An 11,859-nucleotide genomic window follows, 5' to 3' on the forward strand; every position below is an offset into this window, starting at 1 on the left:
ATTTCCACATCATCAACTAACTCATCATTGCAAAAGATCTACTGGAAGTAACCTACATGTTACCAAATCAAGATCAAACACAAACATTCAACTTGTTCTTCATTTTCATTCCCAAATTGTCTCCAATCGGATCCAAAACTTTTCTTCATGTAAACCAAATCAAACACAACTTTGGTCATAATCTAACAACCAAGTAAACAACATAAATCTTGAATTTCATCACTTGAAACATCAATGATTTAATAGACCAATCAAATCATTCATTGTTTGTCATAAATTGCTCAACCCAGTTGATCTGTCTCTCTTCAATCAAACATAACTCACTCAATACTTATGTGTGGTATGAAATTACTAATATAACAACTAAAAACATCTTTAAGTCTCACATGCCAATCACACACTTTAACTCATCACACAAACCAACCACACACTTGATTTCTCATCTGCACAACACATGGCTTAGCTTCCCAATAAATAGTTCATAACCAACTTTCAAGTTGACATCAATGATAACACAATATTTGATTTAATCATCATCTAACACATGATTCGAAACATATGCATAAGTTATGTCAACACATTACTAGGATTGATCATGTGTTGGTATTATTGTATTGAAAGTGATTAGGGTAGGATTATGACCATCTTATGTGCACAAAAGGATAACTTGAGTAATATGGCATGTAACTTATGATAGTATTTTAAGTATTTGTAAAACAAGAGTAATAAATAGGGATTGTACTTATATTTTGCATAGTTTTGCATAATTAACATTTAACTCTTATTGTCCAATGTTTTTAATTAAGGAAAACATATTTTGAAGGGAGATTGGAACCCTTTTACAAATCGAAAATATTTCAATGTAGCCCAAACCAGACAATACTACAACCCATAGGTGGAACAAGTTGCTAAAGAACTAGGTGACCATGGTGGCAATCATAGATAACACAGTATACCTCAGCCACAAAAATAGGTTTGACCGAGCACCTAAAACCCCATGGTTTAAAAAAAGTTGACAATAAGACCCTAACCATGCAAAACTACAAAATGCAGTAGGCCAAAAAGGCCAATAGAGCCAAAATGGGACAAGGACTCAAGATTTCCCTTTCGGTCCCTTTCTTATTGTCCAATGTTAAAAAAACAATAAAAAAACATTAAATTAGGGAGTAAACCCCTGCATTATTTGAAAAGGTCCAAAATAGAAGATAAATAAATGAGAGTAATTAAACCCTAACTAATATCAACAAAGATGTAAGACATCAAGATAGATAAACAAAAGAGAAAAAGGATTAGGGCTAAGTTGGAACTTGGTTTGATGTTTCCCTTGATTCACAAATTGGCTATTGATTTATTCTATTAAAAAATTAATCTTAGAGATTCACCACACCAATAATATATCATATTTATTTGATTTGTAAAAGTTATATCACCATTACTCAATTGCCATTACTAATTAAAAATACAAACTAGTTATCCTTATCATATTCCACAAGGTAGCAGGTATGGCGTGCAAGTTTTCGTTTGTGGCTAGGGCCTACGTGCCCTAGCTCGACTTGTGACTAGTTTTTCTCCCTGTTGCATGTCATTTTTTCATTTTCAAAGATTGGTGCTTGCTTTCGCTTGGGTGGGCACTGCTAGTTTGGGCGGCTTGGTCCTCCTTCGGTTGTGGGTGGGTGTCTGCATCTCATCCTTTTCCACTACCGCATCCTTGGTGGGGGTCTATAGTGGGTGTGGTTAAGGGGCTTCTGCCCTTCTTTCCCACTTTAGTTTGCTAAGTCCGAGTTCCAGGTGTATGGGGGAACTTGGTATCGCCTCCTCCATGCTTTTTGGTGGAGATTTGGAGATGGGTGATCCAGCTTCGATAGTGCATGCCAGCAGTAAGGTTCTAGTTGGTAAACACCAATCGGGGGAAGGAGAATCCTCTTCAAATGGGAAGATCTGATTAGAGAAAAATAATGGATGTTTGTAGAAAGTTGAGGTTCGACCAATTTTGGTTATTCAACCTGAATAGGTTTCAGAGGATGTCAAGTACTAGAGCAATCATGCTCTTATTTGCAAATTTTTGGGCCTTCGCCTTTCACAGCCTCTGTTGGATTCTTGGGCCTGTCGGGTGTGGAACCCAGAATGAGATATGGAGATTCTGGTAGCAGCTAACAATTATTCCATGGTTATCTTCTCAAGCATGTCAGACAAGAATAAGGCTTTTGAAGGTGGCCCTTACTTTTTTAATCAGGTGGGGCTTTTTATCAAGCCTTGTCACATGGGCTTTAACTTTGCTGAGGAAATCCCCTCTTGAGTTCTAGTGTGGGTTCACTTGCTGAGCCTTCCTTTGGAATTCTAGAAGGAAGATATTCTTCACTCAATCTCAATGCTTCTAGGAAAACTTGTGGGACCGGCTACATAGACTCAAGATCGTAAGGTAATCTCTTTTGCTCGTATTTGTGTAGAAGTTGATTTAAATAATCCATTGCCAGATTCTATGGAGATTTGTATGGGATCAGTTTCCTAGATTCAATAGTTGGATTATGAGACCCTATCGTTTAGATGCAAAATCTGCCATGGGTATGGGCATTTAATTTGCAGATTTTTTAGGAATAAGAACCCCACCTTGGATGCTCCCGAATCCCCTAGAGAGGACAAGGGGAAGGCTAAATTATCTAATGGACCTATTGATAGTGAGGGATTTACTCAGGTTAAATCTCGTAATAGAGGTAAAAGTAAGAAGAGAACCTGGATGGATAGGCAGACTGAGGACACCTTTAACAAGTTTGATGCTCTTGGAGACATGGTCCAAGAGGAAGGTATCCCAGTTGAGCTCTCTCCTAAGGCCAAAGGTCAACATGAGATTCTAGTTGGGGATATGTAGAGAGAGGATCAGTTTCTAGTTACAGGGGACCTACAAGCCAGGCAGTTGGATATTTATTTGCCTCCTCTTGTTCAGGATATTGGAGATCTTCATGGGTCACATGGTTCGAAGGGCCTAGTCTTGGTGGCTCTTGACCCCCTTATGCCTAAGGGGACCTTTGATTTTGAAAAGTGTAATAAGGCTCCTCTTGTTTTAGGCATATAGTAGAAATCCTTCAAAAGGGGGCCTTTAGATAAACCGTCAAAGAGTGGTGGGAAGACTAATCAAGAGAAGGTGAAGATTATGGGTGAAAATTTGGTTGAGTCTGGGTCTGTGAAACCCATTGATTCTCATTTTTCCCACCCCCATAAATGATTTTGTTGTCATGGAATGTAAGCGGGTTGAACATCCCCAGACAAAAGGTTGTTCATAGATTAATTGAGTCTTAGTCTCCTGATATGGTCTTTATTTAGGAAACTAAACTTTCATTGGATGGATTGGCTAATTGTGTTGCATGTATCTGGCCCCAGGGTTCTTGGCAGGGGGTGGGTGCCTTGAACTTTTCAGGTGGGGTGGATTGCTTCTGGGACCCAAGGAAAGTCTCCCCCTTATGGTGGATCTCTAGTCGGTCCTCCATTTCTTTGGTTGCTACTAGCTTTGAGACTGGAGAAAGGTGCCTTTTATCCAATATTTATGCTCCTATTGATTTTACAGGTAAATCCCAGTTATGGGCTCATATTAGATTCATCTGGTCCCTGGACCCCTTTCTCCCATAGATTATGGCTAGAGATTTTAATGTAGTTACTAGTCTGGAGGAAAAGTAGGATGGGCTAGCTAGGCTGGACCCATCTTCAAATCTGCTTAGAGATATGATTGGCTCATTGATTCTCATTGATGTGAAGCCAACCAACAGTGTCTTTACATGGAATAATCAGAGATGTGGTGGTGAGGCTATCTCGGAAAGGCTTGACAGATTTTTGCTATTGGTTGGACAACAAGTGGATCACCAATTCTAAAATTCTTGACTGGAGGGGTTCAGATCACTGGCCCATTAAGCTTTCCATCACTTCATTTAGAGTCACCAACAATCCCTCTTTCAAATTCCTGTTGATGTGGCTCAGAGACTTGTCTTTACCTGATCTTATGGTGGATTGGTAGTATGAGGGGATGCCTTCTCATGGTATGGCCATGTACACTTTTAGTAAGAGGCTTCAACATGTGAAGTACAGGCTTAAGAGATGGAATAAACAGTGCTTCGGGTATCTACATGTTCAAAAGACTCATGTTCAAACCAAGCTAGATGATATTACCCGCTAGATTTGTGACCATGGGTTGAACTCTGAGCTAAGTAAAGCCGAGTCTTCAGCTCTTAAGGATCTGGAAGAATGGGAGCTTTAGGAGGAGATTTTCTAGAAGCAGAAATCTTGTGTCGATTGGCTTCAAGAGGGGGATAGGAACATTGTTTTCTTTCACAACTCTGTTAAGGCATGAAGGCATGGAAATTCTCTCTCCTCTCTTGTCTTAATTGATGAAGCACAGATCTTTTCTTGTGAAGATATTTCTAGGGAAGTAGTCAATTACTTCTCTGATCTCTTCTCTAGGGAGGATCTTTTTGTTGGGCCTGAGGAGCGGAACATCTTAGATTATATCCCTCACCTTGTCTCTGCTGAGATGAATGGCGCCCTCTTAAGCCCTATCTTGCTGTCTGAATTGGAGAAAGTTGTGTTTAATATGAAGAAAGGTAAGGCCCCTGGCCCAAATGGTTTTTTGATTGATTTTTTTCGAGATTTCTAGGAGATAATAAAGTATGATCTCCTAGAGGTGGTCCAGGAGTCACATAGGAATAAACAGATGCTGAAGTCTTTGAGTTCTACCTTCTTGGCTCTCATACCTAAGAAGGAAGGGGAAAATCGGTTGGACCAATTTAGGCCTATAGCATTATGTAATGTTGTCTACAACATCATCACCAAATTGATTGTTGAGAGGGTCAAGCCACTCCTTGGTTCTTTGATCTTTGCTGAATAGGGTGGCTTTGTTGACGGAAGACAAATTTTGGATGGGGTTGTGATAGCAATGGAGGTTGTACACTCTATGGCTACTTCTAAGAAGAAAGCTATGTTCATTAAACTGGACATGGCCAAAGCTTATGATCGAGTGAGCTGGGAGTTCTTACAGAAAATTCTTTTGACTTTTGGGTTTGCTGAGGAGTGGGTGGATTGGATTCTTAGCTGTGTGACCTCGTCCTTCTTCTCAGTTCTTATTAATGGAGAACCTTCAAATTTGTTTGGTGCCTCTCGAGGACTTCGACAAGGGGACCCTCTATCTCCCTACTTGTTCATTATCATGGCGGAGGGTCTTGGTAGATTTCTAAAAACTCAAGTGCGGCAGAGACTTATCTAAAGCTGGAGCTAGAAAAATGACCATCCTTCGTACTCTCATCTTCAGTTTGTGGATGATACCGGATTGATGGGCATGGATAGAATCAATGAGGCAGTGAATATTAGGAAAGCTTTGGATACCTATTTGAAAGCCTTGGGTCAGAGAATTAATGATGATAAGTCTTCCATTTATTTCTTTAATACTCCTTGGCTTATTCATTGGAATTCTTAGATTCCAAATTGGTTCCCTTCCTTTGATGTACCTCAGGGTCCCTTTGTCCTTGGGTGCTCAACGAAGGGACTACTGGTAGGGGATTTTGGATAAATTCAGGAGTAAGGTTAGTCACTAGACTTATAGATGGTTATCTTCTGATGGGAGAGTGGTTTTGCTAAAGACTGTGGTGCAGTCTCTCCCCATTTACAGGTGCTATGTTCAAGGCTCCCCCTCTAATTTTGTGAGGGACTTTGATGCTTTATCTCAGCAATTCCTTTGGTCTAGTAGCCTTCTTTCCTCGAAGTGGAGCTTGGTCAAGTGGGACTCTGTGTGTAGGCCAAAACATGTTGGAGGCCTTGGACTTTGTTCGATGGCTCTTGTTGTCACGACCTGGGCTACCAAGTTGTATTGGCGATGGTGTAACAATCAAGACCAAGATTGGGCCAAAATTATTCCCCATAAGTACTTTCTTGGTGCGGATTGCTCTGAGCTGCCACGACTTCCTTTGGTTGGTAAAGGTTCCTGCATTTGGGATACTCTTAAGAAGGGAGCCCAACTAGTTAAAGAGGGGGTCTCTTTTGGATTTGTAACAGAGGTTCGGATACTCTATTTTGGCAGGACTCTTGGGATGGCCACCCTCCCATTATTTCTAGCTTTCCCCAACTTCTACCCCTTTCCCATACTTTTACTAATGCTGGCTGGCTTAAGGTGGAGTATTTTAAGACCGTCAAATGCCTAGGTCAGGTTGAGGTGACTTGCTGGAAGGATTCTTAGGAGTGGCTGGTTGGTGGATCTGATGAGGATCGTGCCCTTCTTTCTAAAGTTTTGGAGAATAGGTTTTGCAACTCCCTTAATGGCAAGGACAGCTTGGCTTGGAGCCCTAGTCCAAAGGGTAAATTTACAGTGGCTCAAGGCTATGCTATACTTGACAGGAACTTACATGGTCTAGCTGATGTGCACTGGTGGAAGAAGGTTTGGAGCAACTTTTTTTGGCCCAAATGCAATTTTTTCTTATGGATGTTAGCTCAAAAGAAATGCCTCACTTGGGAGAATCTTCACAAACAAGGTTTTCAGGGACCTTCGGTTTGCTTTCTTTGTTTACAAAATGAGGAGTGTGCCTCCCACTTGTTTTTTCTCTGTCCTTTTTCGAGAGAGATATGGCATAGATGGTGGGAGGCTCGGTGTCATGGTTGTATTCATGCTACTTCTCTTATTGATTTCTAGAAAAGTTTGGGCAAACCTCCAGTGAAGACTTCTTTCTTACAGGTTGCCTGGATGGTTGGCCCGATTTTCATTCTCTGGAACCTCTGGTTGGAAAGGAATCACAAAATTTTTTGTGATTCCAAATTAGGAAGTTGTCAATTATGGAAGATGATTCTCAATAGGCTCCAGGAAACGATTTATGCAAAGTGTGATATGTCTGATCTTATAGCTCCTAGGGATCATGTTATTGTGAGGAATCTGAACTTGGGAGATAACAGCTGGGGATGCACTCTTGGAAAAAGACCTAGCCATGTTAAGTAGCAGGTTTGTCAGGATAGGAGGTGGTCTCCTCCCCCGATTGGGATTTTGAAGATCAATACGGATGGCTCTTCTCAGGGGAACCCTAGTCATGTCGGTATCAGAGCTATTGGTAGAGGCAGTGATGTTGGTGTGGTTTTTCTCCTCTCTATTTACAAGGGTATACATTCTAATAATCTGATGGAGGCCCTAGCTATTAAGGTTGCTATTGAGCGTAGTTGCACTTTAGGGTGGTAGAAGATCATCTGTGAGTTTGACTCTCAAATCGTTGTGGATATGTTGAATAACCAAAGGTTGGAAGATGTTAGTTGGCAACTTGCCTCTTTGGCCAGACAAATTCTAAGTCTTTGTAGTTCCTTGGACTCTATCTCCTTTTGTCATATCCCTCGTGAATGGAATAGAGTGGCAGACAGTCTAGCAAACTGGGCTTCAGAGAATGTGGGTAGATGGGATATTAATGGTAGGGATGAGTTACCTTCTAAGTATTGTGAGATCATTGAACAATTTTTACTAGAGGACAGGAGTATGTAGTGTTGTTTTGGGCCTTTGGCCTTTTCTCTATATCTTGGATTTGATTCAATAAATTTTAACCCCTCTTTTTCCAAAAATAAAAATAAAAATTCCACAAGGTAATGTTTTTGAAATATTAAGCAACCAAAACAAGGGGATGGCTCTTACAAAAATTGTCTTACCAGCCAACTACCAACAGATTACCATCAGAGCACGAAGACATAAAGCAACCCCTAACCAAGCTTAACACACGAAAAACATAATTTGAACAATCGAGGATCCCAACAGGGGAATCTAGCCAAAAGTTTAAAAACCAACAAAATACCAGAGTACCATAACCAACCCCAGTTCAAACATAAAAAGTTTTTAAACAAAGGCATCACTACCTTAATCCTAACCAGGTTAGCGACCCACTAAAGAAACCGTGAACACATAAAGAAACCAGAAGAGGGGACAAGGCACTAGTTAGCCTTCTCATTGCCTTCCCCTTGACAAGGACATTAACCTAGTTTTCTGCTAGGAATCCGAACAATAATTTGGAGTCCTCCTGGTTTAGACCCTCCTCTTGATTACCTTGAAGCAATTGCAGAGTGGTAGTCGTCGCATGAGTCACTTTGATGGTGAACTTAGACAAAAGGCCAAACCTTTCCTCCAAAACCATCGTTTTATCTCTAAGCCCCTTTACCTTCGCGTTCATAACTGCCACTGTTTCCTCCAAAGAGGAGCACAACTTGCACTTCTCCACCTCCATGATGTTAACTTGCAAAACCAAGGAATCAGAAATCATCTTCTCTCTAGTGTTCGCTTGAGCAAGGGAGGAGGCCATCATGGGAGAGGGAATCTTGCCATCCACGGTATTCAAGAATTGATCTAGAGTACGATCCACTGTATTCATTGTGAGGGACGCAGAGACATGAGTCACCTCCTTGCTCTCATTATCCTCATCCCTTGAGCCTGATGACGAGGAATCCAAAGTATCAACCTCCATCTCCACATCCCCATCCTTCTCCGCTCTACATCTTGTTGCCTTTTGCTTCATCCTTTGCTTGGCGGGGAGGGGGAGGCTCACATCTTCAAAATTCGACTCTTCATCATCCTGCGAGATAGTGATTCTCAACCTCCTCTTAGCCTTCGATTTTACAAGTCTCCTAGACCTTCTACCACCTCTGATCTCTTTTGAATCAACTGAGGTCTACCTCCATCCCTTTCTCAATTTTTGCCCTCTTCCCAATGGACACCAAGGGGCCCCTCTTAATCTCAGCAAGGGAAACGCTGGGAGAAGGTCAGGGAGTGGAGGCCTTAGGGTTAGTGATTCTCAAAGGAACGTGGGGAGGGCGAGGGTCATTAAAGGCAAGGATATTACCAATCTCCACAATTCTAGGGGTAAACAGGGCGAAATGGAAATGGTAGAGATGTTAATAATGTTACTATATGAGTTGTAATACTTAATGGGGGCTTAAATTTCCTTTGGATTGTTGATCTTATCAAATGTCAAAGGTTTTTAATTTCCTTTATATTATTAATCTCATTAAATATCAAAGGACTTAAAAGAATTTTGGGTCCCATTAGACTTAAAAATTTGATACATTTATCTTGCTCAATAGAATGAAGGTTATAGGATTAATTATAACTCATCAAAGATTTCCACATTCAACTCAATAATTTTTTAATAAGAATTATATATTTTTAAATAGAATTAATTGCCAAGATGATAAATGAATTCTTTATTATTGCTTGAAAATCACCAATAATTTTGACAAAAATTATGACTCAAATAATCATCAATAAGATTTATTAGCTTTTTCAAGAAAATGAAAAATTCACTAATAAAAATTTCTTTTTCCTTTTAGGACATGTCATCTAGGTAGCATGATTACTTTTAGTAAGGGCAATTTAGTGATTTGACAATATTATTATTTTTAAAATATACTATTACTATTAATTTAAGTAATTGTAAAACATTGAATCTAAATAAAACTGTATGAAGATTGAACATATGCTAATTATTTGAGGCTAAAAAGTTAATGTGAATTGAATCAATAAACTTTATATTTAACTCCTCTATTTAGAAGATGGGAAAAAAAAGAGGTTCACAAATTAGATTAAAATGAACAATATTGAAAAACAGAGAAAAACTATTCTAAGATAAATAACCCAACATTAAAAGATTGTTTAAGTTTGAAAAAGAATATAGAATAAAATATACAATAAAGTCAACGAGCCCTTGGTCTATTGATGAAGTTGAATGGCTCACAACGAGCCCACCAGAGATCGATGACGGCGGGATCGTGCCTTGGGCGAATTTGGCAGCGTGGATGCTCCTCAGGATGAATAGTGACTTTCGCTCAAGTACCTAAAACGTGAATAGTGACCTTCGCTAGTTGGTTGGTAGCTAACAGGCTTCGTGCCTCACAGGTCTAAACCCTCCAATATATATATATATACAATAAAAAGATAAAAATGAGGAAAACACAAAAGTTAATACATTCAAGCAGATATCATTGACCAAGAAAGTTAGCAAAACTTTCCTTGGAGCCAATGTACTGTACAGAAATAAAAATTTCTCTTCGATATACAATAATCCCTTGCTGTTTGGCATTGAGCTTCAATTGGCCAACAGAAGGCAATTACGAGAAAACAAAATGGAAATTCCAAAACAAAAATAAAGATTTCATTGAATACCCATGAATCCTTCCTGTTTGACATTGAGCGTCAATTGGCCAACAGAAAGCAATTGAAAGCAACAAAGAAATTCCCCAAAAGAAAATGGTATAATTTTCCTTGAATATACAAGAATCCCTTCCTGTTTGGCACTGACCTTAAATTGGCGAACAGAAAGCAATTACCAGAAAGCAACAGGAAAATTCCACCCAAAAAAAGAGGGAAAAAGAAAGAGGTGCTAAAGTTGCAAGTGCACTTTATTCTCCTGCTCAATGACATCTAAAAGCAGGGGATCGACTTTGATTTGGGCGTGAACTTGAACCTGAAAGGCGCGTCCCCATTTCCAAAGCCAAGCGCTGCCATTAATGGTCACCACTGCCGTCAAATTCATCTCTCGGGCCGCAATGTCTCCCATTAACTCCTTCAAATGCTGCGTGACCTGCAGACCGTCCATCTTAGCGGGCACTTCCAAAATCTCGCACGAATTAGCTCCTTGCCGCCCCGCAGGCACCTGTTGAGAACCAACAAAATGTGAGATTTAATGCAAAAACAGCTTGACAGCACTAACCGTAGATAAAACAGCTCGAAACCCTAACCCTAGATAAAACAGCTCAAAACCCTAACCCTAGATAAAACGGCTAAAAACCCTAACGTGGAGCTTGCCTGGGCTTGGGCGAGCAAAGAATCGCTGTAATAGATGTCCATGACTGTGCTCTTGTATTCAATGGGAGCCGCGTTTGGATTGGTGACTTTGATGTTAATGGTGAGCTCCACGTCAATTACTGCGGCCGGCAAACCAGAGATTGTGCAGAACCTCAGCTTGAAACCTTTCAAGTGAATTGAAATTACTTGGAAAACTGGATCTTTTGGCCTCAGAAAGTATAGCAGCGCGCCCACGCTTCCAAGAACTAACCCCAACTGGATATTCCCCATTTTTGCAAGGTTGAATCTTTTGAGATTTTGAGAGTTACAGATGGATTCCCCAGGCCAAATCGTATATCTTCTTGTGGTTGGTTTTCTTCGTTAGGTATGTACGGCTACTAAATATAACAAGAGTTGATTTAATAATATGGCTGGAATATTTTAATTGGAGTAGGCACTAAATAGAACTTACTTGTTGAGCTGAACTAATAAGGAATTATGGTTTTCTATTGAGTGATGGGAGGTATGATGAAAGACAATTGATTTTTAAAGATTCAGATTGGGTTTTGGATGCAAGAGATGTGAATGATCAAATTCCAAGTAGATGAATGGTTGAGACAATATTTTACAAGGGAGAATGACCTTGGTAATCTCGATTTTGATTGGAATATGTAATATTGTACTTAAAATATGGGATTTTCTTTAAAATAGAAGAGGATCTTTGTTGTCTACATTGACTTGGAAATATGTGATGTTGTTTAAAGTAAATGTAATTTGTGTTATGCACTAGAAGTGTCTACCCAATGTTGTACAAGGTAAAAAATGCTTTAGTGGTGGTAACAAACAATTTGGAGCTAGTTAAGGTATTGAAATGTGCCAAATTCCCCTTCAACCTTTGTCAAGTCTCAAAAAAGGGTTAATATTAGTTTAAGTAAAGAGTTGTGTGTTGTAGGAAATAAATACTATGAGTGGCTGGCAATGAATGACATTGACTTGGTTGTTGATTTCTAATTATGTGAGTTGATTAAAGCTTGGTCCCATAGTATAACTTTAGTGGTGGCAAGGAAAAAATCGGAGCTTGCTAAGTT

General features: G+C 39.7%; 1 protein-coding gene across 1 annotated transcript; it reads right to left on the reverse strand.

Moving 5' to 3' along the window:
• Positions 1-9,929: 9,929 nt before the first annotated feature.
• On the reverse strand, positions 9,930-11,319 carry LOC149530519 (Late embryogenesis abundant (LEA) hydroxyproline-rich glycoprotein family). The gene is made up of 2 exons (XM_089810665.1): positions 10,793-11,319; positions 9,930-10,640 (listed from the first exon to the last, which is right to left on the reverse strand). Exons 1-2 carry the CDS (start codon positions 11,060-11,062, stop codon positions 10,368-10,370), a joined length of 543 nt encoding a protein of 180 aa, XP_089666791.1. The 5' UTR covers positions 11,063-11,319; the 3' UTR covers positions 9,930-10,367.
• Positions 11,320-11,859: the final 540 nt, after the last annotated feature.

Source organism: Cupressus sempervirens, chromosome 11 (genome assembly GCF_028749045.1).
Source record: "Cupressus sempervirens isolate cs-2001-9-10 chromosome 11, ASM2874904v1, whole genome shotgun sequence".
In the NCBI taxonomy this organism is placed as follows: Eukaryota; Viridiplantae; Streptophyta; class Pinopsida; order Cupressales; family Cupressaceae; genus Cupressus; species Cupressus sempervirens.